This window comes from Moschus berezovskii, chromosome 8 (assembly GCF_049115385.1).
Source record: "Moschus berezovskii isolate FMDL1 chromosome 8, NW_MosBer_1.0, whole genome shotgun sequence".
NCBI classification, from domain to species: domain Eukaryota; kingdom Metazoa; phylum Chordata; class Mammalia; order Artiodactyla; family Moschidae; genus Moschus; species Moschus berezovskii.
The window spans coordinates 27,501,825-27,524,115 of record NC_142467.1 but is presented as its reverse complement, the minus strand read 5'-3'; the positions used below and the strand labels follow the sequence as shown (position 1 = coordinate 27,524,115).

At 38.4% G+C, this 22,291-nt stretch overlaps 1 protein-coding gene across 3 annotated transcripts in view; it reads left to right on the top strand.

Annotated features, from left to right (window-relative positions):
- Window positions 1-22,291, top strand: part of VCAN (versican) — a 118,979-nt gene that overhangs the window by 18,590 nt on the left and 78,098 nt on the right. For all 3 annotated transcript variants that reach the window (XM_055428743.2, XM_088838492.1, XM_088838493.1), the window contains exons 3-5: window positions 245-622; window positions 3,909-4,083; window positions 4,169-4,296. In XM_055428743.2, coding sequence (XP_055284718.2) covers window positions 245-622; window positions 3,909-4,083; window positions 4,169-4,296 — 681 coding nt within the window. The remainder of the gene's footprint in view (window positions 1-244; window positions 623-3,908; window positions 4,084-4,168; window positions 4,297-22,291) is intronic.

The window sequence follows — 22,291 nt, the reverse complement described above, 5'->3', positions numbered from 1 at the left end:
CCAGCTATACTCCAGTATAAAATAAAAACTTTAAAAAATAAAAACAAAAACAACTTTTAATGAGCATTATTAATTCCTGTCTTTGTTATAAAACATTATTGAAATAATATACTATTCTCTGTATATAAAATCATCCTAATTATTTTACATACTGAAGATGTAACCAAATCCCTGTAATGGTTCTTATCCTCTCACTTATTTAATAGACTCAGCTTGTCGATTTTGTATTTTCTTTTTCCTGTAGTCAACATGAGAAAAAGTCCACCTGTTAAGGGCTCCCTCTCTGGAAAAGTCAACCTACCTTGTCATTTCTCAACCATGCCTACCTTACCACCCAGTTATAACACCACCAGTGAATTTCTGCGAATCAAATGGTCTAAGATTGAATTGGACAAGACGGGAAAAGATTTAAAGGAGACTACTGTTCTCGTGGCCCAAAATGGGAATATCAAGATTGGTCAAGACTACAAAGGGAGAGTGTCGGTGCCTACACATCCTGAGGACGTGGGCGATGCCTCACTCACCATGGTCAAACTGCTGGCCAGTGATGCAGGCCGCTACCGCTGTGACGTCATGTACGGGATTGAAGACACACAGGACACGGTGTCATTGACCGTGGAGGGTAAGGCTTGGGAATCTAGAAGAAGCTAGTATTACAGGATACCTGGTTCAGAAGGGTGGTGAAACAAGATTCAGAAGTATCCATTGCTCAGGGTTTGAACAAAGGGAAAAAAACACCAATAGTCCATGTCTTTCACTAAAAATGAACTGTTAATTGTTCAGGAGTCAAGGAAGGTGACTTTATACCAGATATAATGAATACTTCAAGACATGGTATATAGCTCAAGAACCATTACTTCATTATTGAGACCTATCAGCAATTATTTTTTAAGACTGCAATTTTTGTTACATATGTGTATATGTGTATGTACACTCACATGCATACATATACACACATATACGTATATGTACACACACACACACACCCCCTTTTTCTCACTCTCCTAGCATGATTATTAAAATCTTTGAGTTTTCTTTTAAGAAATATAAGTTATAGCTTACATTGAATAAATAAAGCACCTAATAAGTCCATGGTATATATTAATATCATAGTGCTTTGAAAAGGCAAGGACTCAATAAACATTTGAATTGGATCAAAAAAAGAATTTGGTATATTTTTTTAAAGTCAATACATTAGCTATCCACTGTCTTGCAATGAGACATTTTACTTTCAGCCCTCTTTCATTGGTAGTTTGTATGTCATTTAAATTTAAGTTAGGAGACAAAGCAAAGAAAAATTGCTTTAATTGGGTACATGCATAATGCCACAGCTCTTGGAAGCAGAATGTTTTGGCAAGTTATTAAGCAAAATTCTCATACCCAGACATGATGGGACAGATTTTTCTTCCAACCCTCCATTTCCCTATAAAATATTTACCTTTCAGAAACATATACAAAGGGTTTTATTAAAACTCTTTCTTGTGTAGCCAAAAGGAAATACTCTGAATTTCAGATGTGACAGATTAATTTTCTGAACATCCTTTCCCATTCAGATCCTATTGCTCTCTTCTATAAGTCTATTTTTATGTTTTCCAGGCATCCACTGAACACCCTGGGCTCTTTGCTCTTAATCTTTTTATCATTTACTTTGATTAGTCTTGGATTGTTTTTTCTACTGATCTATCTCTTCCTCTTTTTGTGTAATGTAACATACCATATATATATATATATATAAAATACATAAACTTAGATACACAGTATACATATATTATATATATATATTAGATCCCAGAAGAAGTTTAACAATTTCTTACAATCTTCATCATTAAAGAATTAGCAGTGGATTTGCCCCTTGCCCCTCTGAAACAATGAAAATTCTCCACTTAATCTCCTTAGCCCCATGAGGTCTTCAAATTATCCAGCAATTATAGATACTTATACAGCCTGATATTCCCTGTCTTGGTCATGGAGGCCCCTTTGTGCCCCCTTACTGCCAATCCTCAGTGCACAAGGAAGATTTTTAATTACCAAGAAGGCTCTTTGAAGCTTTGATCAGCAGAAGACTAATTTAAAACCATGCAAAGTCTTGCTCAAGTCTTAGAGATCATTATAAACATACTTTATAGGACCATATATATACTTCCTGGAAATTTTAAAGCTGTTCTATAAAGGTAGAGACTTATGAAAAGCATTCGATCGGTGTTTTTTTTTTCTTTGAAATATCAGAAATGGGAAATAAGGATTAGTTGTCAGTGCATCCACTTGGTACCTGTGCAGGCCTTTTTGTATTGACACTGATCAGAGGTGCTTAGTCTGTACCCTGTAGATGCTTTATTGGCACATACCTGTTTTGGAAGAGAGAAGCAAGGACAGGCATGTGGAAAACAATTTAATAGCTAGAAGTCAAGCTGTGTGTGTGAGAGAGAGAGAGACGGAGAGAGGCTGTTGTCAACTCTAAGAAATTACTAGGAAAGAAAGGAAAGTGAAAGATATCTTGGAAACCAAAATTAATTCCACATAATAAATATGTGGTGTTAAATGATATGACAATAAACTCTCATCCATAAAACCCAATTACTCCAATTTCTATTTTCCAGTGACTTCCTAGGTGCATTAGCTTGACTCACTTTGCTGTCTGATGAAAATGAGTCACCATATTTACTCCAGTTAAAAATGGAGATGCCCTTGCTAAAGTAGGAGGAGAGGCCCAAGCTTCACCCCCTCAGTTGCTCTTTCCTCAGGCTTTTGACAGTTCTTTGACCCTGAAACACAGTTCAAGAACCACTAGTTTATGCAACTCCTAAAATACAACAAAGTGGAATTTGAAGCACATATCAGGATGCCTGGCTTCTACCCAGAGGAGTCTGGAGAACTTTATTTCAGGCCTTCTTTGGGATAAAAATCATACATTTTACCTGTCAAACTGGAGATCCTACATTATGCAAGTCAGTTAGTGAATATGATAAACATTTATTATAGTAGCCTGTCCAATATTTTAAGATATTTTAAAATTATCTAATTTGATCTTCATTTCAATAAAACAACATAAGCACTGTTAGGTATACTTTATAGAGGAGGAAATTAAGGCTTATATATGATTAAGGAGCAAATCAGGAATTGGAGTAGGCCTTCTCTTATATACTCCTGTGTCTTTTCCATTGTAATATGTTGTCTCTGTAAGTAAATATCACAATATTTCATGTTTGAAGGAAGTGGTATTGGTGAAGGTTCTATATGCTTCTATTGAGTTGGCCCTGAGTACAAACATGAAGTAAGAGGAGTTGATCTTGTGACCTCCTTAACTCTGTATCTCTTGCAGCACCTACTCCCTTTAGTCGTCCACGGTTCCCCTGATAGCCTGTGCGTGCAAGCTTAGTTGCTTCAGCCTTATCAGACTGTTTTGCAACCCCATGGACTGGAGCCTGCCAGGCTCCTCTGTCCATGGGATTCTCCAGGCAAGAATACTGGAATGGGTTACCATGCCCTCCTCCAGGGTATCTTCCCTACCCAGGGATTTTACCTGCACCTCCTGCATTGCAGGCAGATTCTTTATCCACTGAAGCATCTGGGAAGCTGTGATAGCCTGAATACTACCTATAATTAGGACAACTAGTCACCATTTGGGATTCAATGGCTTAAATCTTTTTTTCAGATGGTTTCTGTGGAACAGAAAACTCCCGACTAGGAAACTTTCTAATGGAGCAGAATGGGATACCTGCGTGAACAGCATTTCTGGGGTCCTCAGATCACCATAATTTTGCATAATGCTATATGAAGTAAAAATAAAGAAATTATCATGGTCTTAAGACCATGTTAGCAAGTCATTTGACATATTGCTCCAATGAGAAACTGCACAGTATGTAGGGAGACTTGAACTTGCCTGTAATTGTCCGCTGCTATCTTTGCAGGGGTTGTGTTTCACTATAGGGCGGCAACCAGCAGGTACACTCTGAATTTTGAGATGGCACAGAAGGCTTGTGTGGACATTGGGGCCGTCATAGCCACCCCAGAGCAGCTGCACGCCGCCTATGAAGATGGTTTTGAGCAGTGTGATGCAGGCTGGCTGTCAGATCAGACTGTTAGGTGAGTGGTCTGGGGGCCACCAGCTTTACTTCATCACTTGGGGAGTGAGAATATAGTGCTACTTCCTAGTCCTTTGTTTTCCCAGGTATCCTATCCGGGTTCCCCGAGAAGGCTGCTATGGAGACATGATGGGGAAGGAAGGAGTCCGGACCTACGGATTCCGTGCTCCTCATGAAACTTACGATGTGTATTGTTACGTGGACCATCTGGATGGTAAGATGTTCACATTTCTGTAGCTTCATTTGACTCGAGAAAATCGAGGAAACGCTGGGAGCACGTGGGGTAGAGGAGTCTTCATGCTTGTTTGGATTCCAAACAGCAACATTTAGTTTAAGTAACCGTATGATTCTGTGGTGAAATAAGCTTAAATTAAAGTGGAAAGAGAAAGAGGGCTGTGTAAATGGTTATGTAGGTTTGAAATGTCTTTAGTTAATGGCAGGTTTGCTCTCAGTCATGCTGCCATTGGAACATTTCCAATACACTTTTAGAGCATTAAGAATAGAAACCTGTAAGGGCGGTACCTATTCTTGTAAGAACTTCAGGTGAAATCCTGTGATGACAAACCACCATGAATCCAAGTGCTGATAAACATCCCAAAGTGCAACTGAATAACCCAAACTAGCCAAGGAAGGATTTTCATGCTTTGCTTCTCCTTGTGTTCACTTTGCTGCACTCATATTTAAAGCAATCATTTGTTCATTCAATCAATCAGCACAACAAAAACAAAAACAAAAAACAAAACAAAACACCCACTGTGTGATAGATACTCTGCTTGTTGTTAGAACTATGAAGTCAGGTACGATATAAGCCTTGCTTTAGAGATTCTTAGAGCCTGATTGATTCTGGCCTCGTCATTTCTTCCTCAGTGACAGAGTGAGACTCTTAGAGACTGCAAGTTTGAGTTCTCTTCTGGCAATGTTACCTAAGGACACAATATAGTTTTATTATAAGACACATGGAGTAGAAGTTTCTGTGACTTCTGAAATGGAAGTTCATTTGTAGCAATAGCTATCTTAGAAGCCTAAGTATGTAAATAGAGGTATCGCATTGAGTTATACATTTAATTTTAGCTGAATGATCTCTGTTTTCTTAATGTTTAAAATGACAAGGTTGAACTAGAAAATTTCTATAGTCCCTCCCAACATAATTCTCTGATTCTATGAATTGAATAAACAACTTCAGTGACTGAAAACCAGAAAATAAGCAGCTTATATTTGCCTGGTGTCCTAAATTTGAGTAGGATAGCCTAATTCCAAGAAGGTTTCTTAAGTGTGGTTCTCTAGCATCTTAACATTCTTATTATGACTGTTATTTAAGATTGATACATGTATTTTCTAAACCATAATTTCAGATACTAACAATTTACATTTTTCACAAAGGTAAAGGGAAAATAATCTAGAAAATTCAAGCTATGAGATATAGCTTATCTCCTTCCTTAAGTTTAATTTAGTTAACTTTTTCCATAGAATAAGAGATAGTTGATAGGAGATTCTGATTCTAGGAAACAAATTTTGTTATTGCTGTCTCAGTAAGATGGGAATTTGTACCTAAATTCAGTAAGGTGGAATTTATTTTATTACTGTTGCTTTCTTTTGGAATAATGTCTATTAGAGTGATAGCAATAGAAATTTCTGGAATGTTGGTAATACTGGAACTAAATCAGAGACAGATTTTGCAAAAGTATATATAAGTCATAATTATCTAAAAAATCTTTACCAAGTATAATTGAAATGGTGGCTTTCAGGTATAAATCTGTGGAAAATTTGATCCCAATATGAATAAACATCAACATCACAAGCTAACCTTTGTGATGGAAAGTTAGGATTATGTATTTACAATGCTCCCAGAAAGCATGCCTAGGGGTCCCTCTATATGTCTCTTTTTCAGTCTTATCCTGATGAAGGTACTGAAACCCCGCTCTCTAAGGCTACAGAATCTCTAGCTTCTTTGAAGTCTAGAGGACTTTCTGCAGAAGCTCCAGAAATTCCATGCCCTCCACAAATTCTGTGTGAGCTACTTTTGACAGGCCTTGGTGGGAAAAGCCCTGTCAAGGATTCCTAGCCATGTTGTAGGCCCATCAAGAGCTGGCTCCCTAAAACCTGTTCAGAGTATCATAACTAGTGTTTGGGGAAAACTGAGCTGTCAGAAGAGCTATTCTGAGGATGTATGCATGCACCACAATGCGAAGGATTTATTAGTCACATAGGAGTTCTCCACCTCCATAAACATTGTCACTTCTAGGGCAACTGTTATTCTTGAAACCAGTCTCTGCTCCAGGGTAACCCAACTGTGCTTTATATAGTTATGTATTTACCTGGGATATATGTTCATGTATTTGATAACCAAAAACTTGAAGTGTGTAACACAGCATAACTTTAGTTGAGGTATTTATCCTAAAATACAGAATCTGAAATTTTTTGTCTTACCACATAGGAGTTGGAAGACAAAGATGAAAGAATCAATATAAACACGAATTCAAGCACTGGCTGAAATTTGTGTCAGCAGAGTTGCAAGGCTTTAATTTGTTTCACGGAAGGAACTTAGTTTCAGAGGATATTCAATATGTTTATAATGACATTTATTTTGAAATGGGGTCAGTAAGGATAATTCCCTTTTCATCACAGTATGAAGATAAAATGAGTTAAGGTATAAAGTGTTTATCACACTGTGTGGCACAAAGTAAGTGCTCAATAAATAGTAGTTCTTATAGTCTACAGATTTTCAAAAGGTTCTTATTTCTGCCGAATTCTTAATTGATTTCATTTTTGCTCTTTTGTATGTCAGTAAGTCAAGTGCCTTGAGGGATGAACAGGACATGAAAAGACACCAAGAGAACAACAACAAAAAAACATGAAAAATGAAAATGATAATTTTAGTTTTGCATGTCTAGCCCCAAACTCTCTTCTCAATTCCATACCTGCATTTCTGGTTTGTGAATCATTTTGGTGTCTCATCTCTGGTTTTCTGTCTTACCTCACAAGTAATCCCCAAGCCTTTAATAGTTCTTCAAGGGACCTGTTTTATGACCATCAAAACAGGCAGTCACCATGGCCATATCATTCACGTACTCAACATGGTATGGTGTGAATTCCCTGTTGCCTTCCTCCTCAAGCAAATGCTGCTGGCTCAATCAAGAACCTCAATCCTGGCTCAGGAGTATAAACTTCTCAGCTGTGTTTCCCTCTCTCTGATATGACCTTGCTTACGTGCACCAGCTGTCCCTAGCTCCTGCCAACAGTTGTGCTTTGAGCCTCTCTGAGAACAAACCTCTCATCTTCCCAGCATTCCACTCTTCCCTATGCTTGTGAGCAGACTGCCTTCAAGAGCCCATCTTTGGCCCTGCTATTTTCTGATTTTAAACTCCCACTTTTCTTAGAGTTAGGGCCACATATCTGGTGTTGAATTCTTCTTTTTGGTTGTTTTATTTTCATCAGACACAACTATTACCTAATATTTTTATGTCTGAAAAAACTTTTGTAAGATCCTAGTAGAAATAAGGGAATAATCATCTTCTATAACTCTCCAACCACAGTGAAGAATCTATTCCAGTATAAGACACATAGCAGAACTCAAGAACTACTTGGTGGTAATTGCAGTATTTTTCCAAACTTTGTCTCTTTCGGAAACCGCCTCCACCACCCTACCATTTCTACAGTACTTGAAAACAAATGCCAAATTTTGTTCACCAGACTTGCTAAGGATCTATTTTTTTCATCGGATCACCATGGTGCTAGTTTTTGTCTTTGCATTTCTCCTTTCACTCTTTTCCGTGGTGTCTCTTAGAAATAACTTTTTCCTAGCGATACTCCTTTCTTCTTTCTAGCCTCTCCAGTCATTTCCCTTTTTTGCCTCCCCAGCCAATTGTCTTTTCTGGGATTGGTCCCTTTGTACCTATTCACAAATCATAGGTTTATTTTTCTACTGCTTCCTTATTTCAAAATCAGGATAACTTTGTCACCTCTATGACTTGTCTAATGCTTCTATGTCATCCAGGTGTCTGACCTAGAACCAAAAGCAACTTTTCCTTTTTGTCTTATGAGCTCCTTTATTTATGCAAGCTTCTCTGGTGGCCCAATCCATAAAGAATCCTCCTGCCAATGCAGGAGATGCAGGTTTGATATGAAAACCTAAAAATATTTAGGTAAAACCTGAATGTAATTAAACAGGTCTTAGAGCTGGGCTTAATTCCAGCTTCTTTAGAGGATTTGATATGATCAAAATCAGATACCAAATCTGTAAATTGTGTGATTTCCTGCCTGTGGATTCTCAGATTGACTTTTAATATTAATGGAATTTGCAGTGGGTAATCTACAGATTATTGTACTGCTGGGATTTATTTAAGAATTAGTGATAATTGGGTTGATGCAGTTAAAATGCCCCATGTCAACTAGAATAGCTTCCGGCACACTGTGGTTCAGCAGATGGCTTCAAATACTGATTCCGGATTATAGAATCTCTCCAGATTGATTGATGTCGGTGCTCGAAGATGCTGAAACATTTTATTCTCTACAGAACTCACAGAGTCGTAGATCACAGTTAAGGCTGTGGGTTCCCAAATAGGCTTTAGACATGAACACACCTTGCTAAGGGTTTGAAATTGAACTTGGAGTTCTTTTTAAGTGTTTGAATGTCTCGCTGAGTCACTGAGGAAGGTGTCCAGGCATGGACCCCGGCAGGACCTCTGGAAAATGATGTCCTCCATCAGTATGACTTGAACAGATTGACTGTGAAGTAGCTTCATGGGTAGGCTAAGAAAAAAACCTATTTGTTGTGTGGTTGTATTGTCCTTTAACTCAATTCTCAGAAAAACCTTGACCGGGACTTTTGTAAAACCTTCCTTTTTATACATGAGAATATTAAGGCACAGAAGTTAAGTGACTGGATATACCCTTTTTTTTACTGTCCTTCTGGAATAGCTTTTCAGGACCACCAAAGATTCCCCAGTAGAGCAACAGGCAGTCTCACAAACCAGGAGGCTACAAAGTACTCTTAATGCTCCCCCAAATCTCTGATTTTTCACATAAAAATATCCTAATTCTTATCTGAGTAATGATTGCATTACTGTTTGGATTACAGTGATTGAGATTGCTGGGGTAAATGGTAACTCTATTTTTAACATTTTGAGGAACTGTTTTGAATTTTTTACCAAAAGTACCTTAAGGTCCTGATTCTTTCAGTCTTGCCAACATTTGTTTTAATCTGATTTTTTTTATTATAACCATCCAAATGTGTGCAATACTATCTCAGTGTGGTTTTGATTTGTATTTCCCTGATAGCTAGTGATGTTGAGCAACTTTTCCTATGACTGTTGGCTATGTACATAATTTTCTCAGAGAATTATCTATTCAGAAGCTTTGCTCATTTTTAATTGGGTATTTGTCTTTTTATTACTGAGTTATACGAATTCTTTGTACACTCTAGTTTCAAGAGTATCTATTCAGATGTATGATTTGTAAATATTTGTCTCCCATTCTCTGATTTGCATTTTTACTTTTTCAATAGGACCTTTTGTTGAACAAAGTTTTTAATTTTGATGGAATTCAATATCTAGTTTTTCTTTGATAATTTGTGCTTTTGATATCACTTCCAAGAAAACACTGCTAAATACCTAGTCATGAAGACTTATTTCTGTGTTTGTTTCTAAGAACTGTAGAAGTTTTAACTTTTATTTTTATCTATTTTGAGTTATATTTTATATATGACAACTCTTTACAGAAGAGGTAAAACAATTTTGAAAAAGAAAAACAGTTGGGAGTCTCATATTTTCCAATTTCAAAATTTACTACAAAGCAATAGTAATCAAAACAATGTGGTAGTGACATAAGTATAGTCATATAGATCAATGGGACAGAGTCCAGAAACAAGCCCATATATTTATGATCAATAGATTTTCACCAGGGTGCCAAGACTACTAAATGGGGAAAGAATAGTCCTTTTTAATAAACAGTGCTGGCATAATTGAATACCCACATATCAAAGAATGAATTTGGATTCTTACGCCATATACAAAGGGATTTCCCTGGTGGCTCAGTTGGGAAAGAACCTGCCTGTAATGCAGGAGACCCCGGTTCAATCCCTGGGTCAGGAAGATCCCCTGGATAAGGGAATGGCTCCCCACTCCAGTATTCTTACCTGGAGAATTCCATAGACAGAGGAGCCTGGCAGGCTACAGTCCATGGGGTCGAAAGTGAAAGTGAAAATCACTCAGTTGTATCTGACTCTTGGCGACCCCATGGACTATATAGTCCATGGAATTCTCCAAGTCAGAATACTGGGGTGTGTAGCCACTCCCTTCTTCAGGGGAATTTTCCTGACCCAGGGATTGAACTGGGGTCTCCTGCATTACAGGCAGATTCTTTACCAACTGAGCCACCAGGGAAATGTTTTTGTATATGGCATAAGAATCCAAATCCATTCTTTGGTATGTGAGTATTCAATTATACCATCACTATTTGTTAGAAAGACTATTCTTTCCCCATTTTAATGGCCTTGACACCCCAGTGAAAATCTATTGATCGTAAATATATGGGTTTGTTTCTAGAGTCTGTCCCATTGATCTATATGACTATACTTATGTTATTGTCACATTGCTTTGATTACTATTGCTTTGTAGTAAATTTTGAAATTGGAAAATATGAGATTCCCAAATGTGTTCTTCTTTTTCAAAATTGTTTTACCTCTTCTGGACCCCTTGAATTCCTACATGATTTTTGGGATCCGTTTGTCAATTTTTGCAAAAAAATCCAGCTGAGTTTGAATTGAATCTCCAGATCAATTTGAGGTGTATTGTCATCTTGACAATTTTGAGTCTTCAGATTAGATCCGTAAACATGGGATATTTTTTCATCTTTTGTTTAGATCTTCTTCACTTTCTTTCAGCAGTGTTTTATTGTTTCAGAGCTTTCAGAGTATAGGTTTTGCATTACTTTTGTTAAATTTAACCTAAATATTTTGCTCTTTTGATTTAAATGTAAATGGAATTTTCTTAATTTTTCTAATTGTTCACTGGAAGCATGCAGAAATAAAGTGATTTTTTATATTGGCCTTGTATATTTTATCCTCCAAGCTTGTTGAAATTATCTGTTAGTTCTAATAATTTTTTATGGAATCCTCGGGGTTTTCTATATATAGTCCCTTTTATTTTATAATCTAAAATTAAATAAGTGGAAATGTCTTGACAGAAATCCCTTAAAACATGTGACAGTCATTTGCTTTAAGGCTTGATGTCAGTTTCTAGAATTCTGAATTGAAGGAGCTTCTTTGGAAATACAGGGCCATTTAACTCTGAGCTGTGAAAAGTTAAAAAAAAAAACTAGGCTGATCGTCCTATGTTGACCTGCAGACATACTGTGCCTGTCAAACCAAATAGCACATGCAATCTTTTGTATATTTTGAAGACTCAGACATCCAGAAATTTTTTAGAATCTCTTTCTCACTCTAATTAAAGTCTTACTGCTCTGTCATGGGGAAAGAATGAGATCTGACATCCTGAAAACCATAAAAATATGTTTAAATTTTGGTGGGATTTCCTGTGTCTTTAATCCCTTCAAATGACATATACAAGATCTTGTGTAATAGCACATCGACAGATATGTGGATTCCTTTTCCCATGGATGTTATCTGATTTAAAGAATGTTTACTATCACATGACGGATGACAATTCTCTAAAATTAATTAAAGGTTAAAATTTTCAAAACCCAGTGTCTGCGCTTTAAGCCACATTTTGTTTCTACTTCAGCCTAAAACAACTGAGATATTTGAAAGGTGCTGACCTGGCCATTACACCCCAAATTAGAAACATTGCCAGCCTAACACTAGAATTGGATGAAGCTATCTTGGCAGCCCCAGCAGTTTTCTTGTCACTGTTAACAGAAGATTGGTTTCTGTATAGGTTAAGGGATCAGATCTTAGGGGGAACTGACATGCTTTTGAGTTATCTACAAATGTTGGTTGTCAAAAGATTATATAATAGTGTATGTTGGCTGTTAACCAACCACGTACAGCTGATGGATTTTGTGATCCAGGATAATAAGTATTAGTCTTTATTGCTTTGATCTTGTGTATATAGACATGGGCAAAAAAAGAGAAAGAGCAAAAACAGAGGGAAAAAAAAAGGAAACTTCCTTTGAAAGAACTTAAAAGTCCAAAACTTTAAACCTAGTAATAATTATATTGACTTTTCTTTACTACCATAACACCACATACTATAAGTGGTTTTATCCTAATGGACATGTCATGTGACTATTTCCAGCTCATACACCATGTCTACTTTTGCATACACTTATTGCATGTATACCATTTTGACCCAAACATCAGGGAACTGTAATAACAATCACAAATCTTGATCTTCCTTATAGTGAACAAAATAATCATGAAGTTCTATTCTCAAATGAGCAAGGAGACTCATGATTAGTTTATAGGAGCTCATTTTCAGACAGTTCAGGATAGGTTATGAGCGCGCGCACACACACACAAACAGAAGAAGCATAAATATTTATCACACTATCCAGAAAATAGAGCCATCTAGATAACTCTGGTGAGACCTCAGCTTTGACTACCATAGACAGCAGCCCATCTAGGAAGGACCTGAATAATCATCTGTGATCTGCTGGTGCCAGTTTCCTGTTCACCTTGGTGATCTCAGGGAATTGTTTGTGAAAGAAAAAGATCCTCTCTCAATTTGCTGTGGACTCAAGAGTCTCTTTCATAATTTTTCTGAGTTACTCCTGAGTATCAACAAGTTTTTGAACATTGTAGGTCATCTTAATGTTTTGATTTGTTTTCGTCATTGCTTGCCACATTTTAGTATGTGTCATTTCTAAGTCTGCCAAGAAATAGCTTTTCCATTTAGCAATCAAAAGTGTGGAAAAAGAACATGCGTGATCCACTTTCCAAGGAGTCTTTTAGCAGTTACTTTGCAAATTTGAGTGTTATTTTTCCTTAATATTTTTGATGATGTTAATTCCTGTAATTAAGACGATTTTAGTTTGTAGAATGTCACCAGATATTAAAGTGTCACCAGCTATTAAAGTGTCACCAGCAATGTCTTCCAGTTTCTTCTAGGGCATCCCTAGAAAGTTGGAAAAACACGAATAATTTAAAGTCACAGCATTTAACTTGATATTTTGGAAAAACAGAGGTTAAGCTACTGCATATATGTTTACCATATGAACGTGCAAATTATCTCGTGTGTGAAATCCTCTGTTCTACATTATAGTTTATGTGTATACTAATAAGAATATATATATATACATGTCAATAAATTCTTACTTAGAACAACTTAACTTCACATTTTATATTAAGTCGTGCATTGTTTTGTGTATAAAGGATATTTTGTGTATTTCTTTCCTTACATTTTATTTGCTCTCGGAAGCAAATGATTGTTATTACATTTGGACACTTATGTGTTCACCTTACATATTGTCCTGGACACCATCAGGGTCTCTGCTCTGGTCCAGCTTCTTCTGCTCATTTACAGTCTTTGATACAGCCCTGGTAGGCAATGGACTCCATATGACCTTTGTTTTTGTTTTTTTGGTTCCTGCTTTGATTCTAATTACCTGGTCTGCATACTCTGTTTCTGTCTTGGACAGGTTAACACATGGGCTACGAGAAATTTAATATGTGCTGAGTTATATTTGTTATGGCTCAACTGAGATTCTTCTTCTGGATTGAAACATACATGTCTCTCAGTTCAGTCACTCAGTCATGTCCCACTCTTTGCAACCCCTTGGACAGCAGCACGCCAGACCTCCCTGTCCATCACCAGTAAACTCCTGGAGTTTACTCAGACTCATGTCCATTGAGTCAGTGGTGCCATCCAACCATCTCATCCTCTGTCATCCCCTTCTCTCCCACCTTCAATCTTTCCCAGCATCAGGGTCTTTTCAAATGAGTCAGTTCTTTGCCAAAGTACTGGAGTTTCAGCTTCAGCATCAGTCCTTCAAATGAATATTCAGGACTGATTTCCTTTAGGATGGACTGGTTGGATCTCCTTGCAGTCCAAGGGACTCTCAAGAGTCTTCTCCAACACTGCAGTTCAAAAGCATCAATTCTTCGGTGCTCAGCTTTCTTCATAGTCCAATTCTCACATCTATACATGACCACTGGAAAAACCATAGCCTTGACTAGACGGACCTTTGTTGGCAAAGCAGTGTCTCTGCTTAATATGCTGTCTAGGTTGGTCATAACTTTTCTTCCAAGAAGCAAGTGTCTTTTAATTTCATGGCTGCAGTCACCATCTGCAGTGATTTTGGAGCCCCCCCAAATAAAGTCTGTCATGTTCTCACTGTTTCCCCATCTATTTGCCATGAAGTGATAGGACCAGATGCCATGATCTTAGTTTTCTGAATGTTGAACTTTAAGCCAACTTTCACTTTTATCAAGAGGCTCTTTAGTTCTTCTTCACTTTCTGCCATAAGGGAGGGTGGTGTCATCTGCATATCTGAGTTTATTGATATTTCTCCCGGCAATCTTGATTCCAGCATGTGCTTCATCCAGTCCAACATTTCTCTTGATGTACTCTGCATATAAGTTAAATAAGCAGGGTCACAATATACAGCCATGACGTACTGGAGCCAGTACGTTGTTCTGTTCAATTTGGAGCCTGTCTGTTGTTCCATGTCCAGTTCTAACTGTTGCTTCCTGACCTGCATACAGATTTCTCAAGAGGCAGGTCAGGTGATCTGGTATTCCCATCTCTTTAAGAATTTTTCACAGCTTGTTGTGATCCACACAGTCAAAGGCTTTAGAGTAGTCAATAAAGAAGAAATAGATGTTTTTCTGGAACTCTCTTGCTTTTTTGATGATCTAATGGATGTTGGCAATTTGGTCTCTGGTTCCTCTGCCTTTTCTAAATCCAGCTTACACATCTGGAAGTTCACAGTTCATGTACTGAGGAAGACTGGCTTGGAGAATTTTGAGCTTTACTAGCATGTGAGATGAGTGCAATTGTGCAATAGTTTGAGCATTCTTTGACATTGCTTTTCTTTGAGATTGGAATGAAAACTGATCTTTTACAGTCCTGTAGCTACTGCTGGGTTTTCCAAATTTGCTGGCATATTGAGTACAGCGCTTTCACAGCATCTTCTTTTAGGATTTGAAATAACTCAACTGGAATTCCATCACGTACACTAGCTTTGTTTGTAGTGATGCTTTCTAAGGCCCACTTGACTTTGCATTCCATGATGTCTGGCTCTGGGTGAGTGATCATACCATATTGATTATCTCAGTTGTGAAGATCTTTTTTGTATAGTTTTTCTGTGTATTCTTGCCATCTCTTCTTAGTATCTTCTGCTTCTGTCCATACAATTTCTGTCTTTATTGAGCCCATCTTTGCATGAAATGTTCCCTTGGTATCTCTAATTTTCTTGAAGAGATCTCTAGTCTTTCCCATTCTACTGTTTTCCTCTATTTCTTTGCATTGATCACTGAGGAAGGCGTTCTTATCTCTCCTTCCTATTCTTTGGAGCTCTGCGTTCAAATGGGTATATCTTTCCTTTTCTCCTTTGCCTTTCGCTTCTCTTTTTTTCACAGCTATTTGCAATGCCTCCTCAGAGAACCATTTTGCATTTCTTTTTTGGGGGGATCGTCTTGACCCCTGTCTCCTGTAAAATGTCACAAACCTCCATCCATAGTTCTTCAGGCACTCTGTCTATCAGATCTAATCCCTTGAATCTATTTGCCACTTCCACTATATAATTGTAAGGGGTTTGATTTAGGTCATACCTGAATGGTCTAGTGGTTTTCCCTACTTTCTTCAATTTAAGTCTGAATTTTCCAATAAGGAGTTCATGATCTGAGCCACAGTCAGCTCCCAGTCTTGTTTTTGCTGACTATATAGGGCTTTTCCATCTTTGGGTGAAAGAATATAATCAGTCTGATTTCAGTGTTGACCATCTGGTGATGTCCATGTGTAGAGTCTTTTGTGTTGTTGGAAGAGGGTGTTTGCGCTGCTGCCATACATGTCTCTAGGGCCGTTTAGTCCAATCTGCTCCAAGAAATAGATCTGTGGACTACTAGTTTGTCTTCTATGAGGAAAGGAGATTATTCTTTTCCTCAAATGGTCAAATGGCTTAAAAATCCTGACTTCTTTATAGGAACTCCAAGTAAATTCTATAATATTACCAGCTCTGAGAAGTCTTACAGAAATGAAACCTGTCAGATGACTTGTCTGTATTTGTTTTCCAAATGCCATTGTCCACAAACCTTTTTGTTGGATACCTAGTCATGTCTCAGGGATTTCCAGTTTTTTGTATAAGGCATTTTTGGAAATTGTATTCTTAGAACTTGGACTATATGTTAATAATCTTCCCAATCCACATCTTCAGCAATAAGCTTTTATTTGGTTGTGTACTAGCTTAGTCGCTCAGTCGTGTCCAACTCTTTGCAGGCCCATGGACAGTAGTCCACCAGGTTACTGTGTCCACAGGATTTTTTAAGGAAGAATACTGGAGTGGGTTGCTGTTTCCTCCTCCAGGGGATCTTCCAGACCCAGGGATTGAGCCCACATCTCCTGCATTACAGGTGGATTCTCTACCACTGAGCTGCCTGGGAAGCTCAGTGGTAAAGCTTTTAACAGGCTAATTCTGATTTAAACAACAGATCATCTACATTTGTATTCAGTTCAGTTCAGTTCAGTCGCTCAGTCGTGTCCGACTCTCCACGACCCCATGAATCACAGCACGGCAGGCCTCCCTGTCCATCACCAACTCCCGGAGTACACTCAAACTCATGTCCACAGAGTCGGTGATGCCATCCAGCCATCTCATTCTCCGTCGTCCCCTTCTCCTCCCGCCCCCAACCTTTCACAGCATCAGAGTCTTTTCCAGTGAGTCAACTCGTCGCATGAGGTGGCCAAAGTATTGGAGTTTCAGCTTTAGCATCAGTCCCTCCAATGAACATCCAGGATCGATCTCCTTTAGAATGGACTGGTTGGATCTCCTTGCAGTATAAGGGACTCTCAAGAGTCTTCTCCAACACCACAGTTCAAAAGCATCGATTCTTCGGCGATCAGCTTTCTTCACAGTCCAACTCTCACATCCATACATGACCACGGGAAAAACCATTGCCTTGACTAGACGGACCTTGGTTGGCAAAGTAATGTCTCTGCTTTTTAATATACTATCAAGGTTGGTCATAACTTTCCTTCCAAGGAGCAAGCGTCTTTTAATTTCATGGCTGCAATCAGCATCCACAGTGATTTTGGAGCCCAAAAAAATAAAGTCTGACACTGTTTCCACTGTTTTTCCATCTATTTCCCATGAAGTGATGGAACCAGATGCCATGATCTTGGTTTTCTGAATGTTGAGCTTCAAGCCAACCATTTCACTCTCCTCTTTCACTTTCATCAAGAGGCTTTTGAGTTCCTCTTCACTTTCTGCCATAAGGGTGGTGTCATCTGCATATCTGAGGTTATTGATATTTCTCCCAGCAATCTTGATTCCAGCTTGTGCTTCTTCCAGCCCAGCGTTCCTCATGATGTACTCTGCATATAAGTTAAATAAGCAAGGTGACAATATACAGCCTTGACATACACCTTTTGCTATTTGGAACCAGTCTGTTGTTCCATGTCCAGTTCTAACTGTTGCTTCCTGACCTGCATACAGGTTTCTCAAGAGGCAGGTCAGGTGGTCTGGTATTCCCATCTCTTTCAGAATGTTCCACAGTTTATTGTGATCCACACAGTCAAAGGCTTTGGCATAGTCAATGAAGCAGAAATAGATGTTTTTCTGAAACTCTCTTGCTTTCTCCATGATCCAGCGGATGTTGGCAATTTGATCTCTGGTGCCTCTGCCTTTTCTAAAACCTGCTTGAATATCTGGGAGTTCACGGTTTACATACTGCTGAAGCCTGGCTTGAAGAATTTTGAGCATGACTTTACTAGCATGTGAGATGAGTGCAATTGTGTGGTAGTTTGAGCACTCTTTGGCATTGCCTTTCTTTGGGATTGGAATGAAGACTGCCCTTTTCCAGTCCTGTGGCCACTGCTGAGTTTTCCAAATCTGCTGGCATATTGAGTGCAGCACTTTCACAGCATCATCTTTCAAGACTTGAAATAGCTCAACTGGAATTCCATCACCTCCACTAGCTTTATTAGTAGTGATGCTTTCTAAGGCCCACTTGACTTCACATTCCAAGATGTCTGGCTCTAGGTCAGTGATCACGTTATCGTGACTATCTTGGTCGTGAAGATATTTTCTGTACAGTTCTTCTGTGTATTCCTGCCACCTCTTCTTAATATCTTCTGCTTCCATTAGGTCCATACCATTTCTGTCCTTTATCGAGCCCATCTTTGCATGAAATGTTCCCTTGGAATCTCTAATTTTCTTGAAGAGGTCTCTTGTTTTTCCTATTCTGTTGTTTTCCTCTATTTCTTTGCATTGATCACTGAGGAAGTCTTTCTTATCTCTCCTTGCTATTCTTTGGAACTCTGCATTCAGATGCTTATATCTTTCCTTTTCTCCTTTGCTTTTCACCTCTCTTCTTTTCACAGCTATTTGTAAGGCCTCCTCAGACAGCCATTTCGCTCTTTTGCATTTCTTTTCCATGGGGATGGTCTTGGTCCCTGTCTCCTGTACAATGTCACGAACCTCCGTCCAGAGTTCATCAGGCACTCTATCAATCAGATCTAGTCCCTTAAATCTATTTCTCACTTCCACTGTGTAATCATAAGGGATTTGATTGAGGTCATATTTGAATGGTCTAGTGGTTTTCCCTACTTTCTTCAATTTAAGTCTGAATTTCGTTGTATTATGTTAGATAAAAAATACATAATGTCTAAGATTGTCTAAAACCAGGTTGCTTGTGAATCAAAACGTACTTGACAGGAGATTATCTTAGTAATATCAATAAAAACTAAAAACAGATGTCTTAGAAATCAAGAATGCTGAGAAATATGAATTAATTCAGTGATTGCCATCTGTGTATTACCCTTTAATTTACCTTTTTTTCTTTAGGTTTTACTATAAGAAACTGATGCCAGGATATTCTGGCGTATTTGAGAACAGTATTAGATGTCTGACATTAATATTTTGAGGTTGTTCCATAGAAAAGTCACAGTTTAGACATTCAACTTACTTTCTTTTGGTAGAGATTGAATGTCAGTTCTAAAAGCTTCTAGACTCAGTAAGATAGTTCCAGAGTATGGATACTTCACTGTATCATTAGAATTCTGAAGTAGACAAGGTAATGTTTATGTTAAACAATTATGATTTAGGAAGGCTTAGACATTTATTTTTTGTAACAGAGTTAAAGTAGCTGTTTTTTTAATTATTATTTTAAAATCAAACAACAATTACGCCATGTATAATAATGGGCCACACATATGGATCTTTATAGATGAGTTGTTTTGAGTCTCACCTTAAGTCACATTGATGCCAGTTAAATCTTCCTTTTTTCATCTGAGTTACATGAAACCCAATGATAATATCACTTTCAATAAGTTTTTTAAATTTCATTTGCAATGTTTGAAAAATTTTACATACAAATGAAAAGGAAAATAGGGGAATAACAGAATTTATACTTAAATAAGTAAAATCATTATTTTTTGGAGCTTGGAGAGATAGATATTGTATACCCCAAACAAGTGAATTAAATAATTAATTTACTATAAAGCCAGACTTAATAAGAGTTTTTAATAAAAAGTGTTATAAGTAAATCTTTATTGATTTGATAATAATAAGGGTATTTTTTTTAACCTGCCAGCACCTACCGAAACCTTTCCTTTCGTTAATACCCCAAACATGACTGCTACTTATAACAGAGAAACCAGTTAATCAGAAAATCATGCTGTCCTTTTTTTTCATTAGCCCTTTGGTTTGATTGTATTTGGAGAAGTTGATTTCCCCCATCATGTGGGCGAAAGTCTCTGTTTGGATAAGCAGAGGTTTACTCATTTAATTTATTTCTCTGCCTTGCTCTGGTTGTCTGATCAGTCTTGTTACTGAAAAGGAACAGTACTCTTGCCTCCATGTAGAAGCACCTCACCATATAGGAAACGAAGGCAACAAAATTGATATTCCAGCTGTAATAACAAACCCAAGGGTTCCACCTTGGAGGGAAGCATGCTGGCGGGCTGCCCTCTTTCACACTTCCATTGTTTTCAGGCCAAATGCAAGCGTAATGCTCAGATGAACAAGGCTGCTGAGGCTGCTTGGGGCGACACGGTCTGTCTGTCTGACTTTCCCCAGGTTTTTTTGTTATTTTATTGTTATTTAGTCACTTAAGTAGTGTCTGATTCTTATGCGACCCCATGGAATATACAGTCCATGTATAGTATGTAGCCCATTGCTTTGAGCTAGATCCACAGGTGAGATGAATCTCCTGTCCCAGATGGCAGCTACCTTGAGCCCTGCAGCAGAGGGAGTGCTCTTTAATGTACTGCTTGGGAAGGATGGAAGGAAAAAGGTCACCTTTTTTCTGAATAAGAACCTGAAATGCCGCTCACGTAACAAATTATTGAATACGTGCTATGCAACTGGTACTATGACCTTACGATTTTAAAACCTACTAGGAAGGGAGATATTCTAGGAATGGAGAGGGGGGGGCCTTTGTTCTTTCGGTGTATTTTTGGATTTGAGATTACTGTCCTTTGCCAGCCTAGATAATTAAGGACGAAACCCCATTCTCGCCTCTGCCTTACATTTTGCAGTCAGGTAAAAGTCATTTTTCTTTTTCTTCATCAAATAACTCTCATTGGGATTTGTCCTCGTTTCATTGGCAGCGTTTTTAGATTTGTAGTGAGAAAACCCGATCTGGGTGACTTGACCTTTTTCTCCTGACTATAATTTTCTGGTTTTATAAAGTCATGACACTCACACACGGAGTAATGGCTCCATTCATTTTAAACAGTAACTTGTTACATCTGGATTTAGTCAGGTGGAGATCCAGATCATGAGAGCTCTTGTGTCTGATAGATCATAGAATCAAAGACAAGTTGCAGTGAAATGGAAGCAGGAACCATGGCTGCTAGAAAAATGGGCTCTCAGTAATTTAGCTACCTCTCCACCTCATTTCTTACTCCTCATCCTGCCTGCTCTACTTGCTTAGGTCTTCTCTAATTCTACCTCTGTCTTTTAACCACTTGTGAAAAGCATCATTTAATTCACAGTGCATTCATTTCAGCTAGTTGTTACATTATACAAGTAACATTCCAATTTAACAAACTCTCTGGCATTTCCAGAATATTTTACTGTGACATGTTAAGTGATAATGAGCATACTAATTGGGTCTAATTGAGCCTAATGTGATGAACAAAGGAAATGTTCAGCCTTTCTTTGTTAGTCAATAAATAAACATGAAAGTTTCCCCAACATAGTTAGAGCCCCTTATGGTAACTTTGTTTTCTGAATGTTGAGCTTCAAGCCAACCTTTTCACTCTCCTCTTTCACTTTCCTCAAGAGGCTTTTTAGTTCCTCTTCACTTTCTGCCATAAGGGTGGTGTCATCTGCATATCTCAGGTTATTGATAAAAAGCAGAGACATTACTTTGCCAACAAAGGTCCGTCTAGTCAAGGCTATGGTTTTTCCAGTGGTCATGTATGGATGTGAGAGTTGGACTGTGAAGAAAACTGATCGCCAAAGAATTGATGCTTTTGAACTGTGGTGCTGGAGAAGACTCTTGAGAGTCCCTTGGACTGCAAGGAGATCCAACCAGTCCATTCTAAAGGAGATCAATCCTGGGTGTTCATTGGAAGGACTGATGCTAAAGCTGAAACTCCAATACTTTGGCCACCTCATGCAATGAGTTGACTCACTGGAAAAGACTCTGATGCTGGGAGGGATTGGGGGCGGGAGGAGAAGGGGACGACAGAGAATGAGATGGCTGGATGGCATCACCGACTCTGTGGACATGAGTCTGAGCGAACTCCGGGAGTTGGTGATGGACAGGGAGGCCTGGCGTGCTGTGATTCATGGGGTCGCAGAGAGTCGGACACGACTGAGCGACTGAACTGAACTGAACTGAACTGATGGTAACTTTGTGAGAACTGGAAAGGCAGACGGATTTCAAATGGTATCCACCTTGGGCAGAGCAGTTAAAAAAAAGGGTGCCCCTTCTTCCCGGGGGACTTTTGGTCTCTTTGGCTGGTTGATTGGGAGCTGATATTGGTCCTCATACATCCTCAGCCTTGCCCAAGGGCAGGCCATGACCTGCGTAACTCTCAAGGCAGCCCTGTGCCTAGGACGGGAAAGCAGGAAAGGGCATTCCA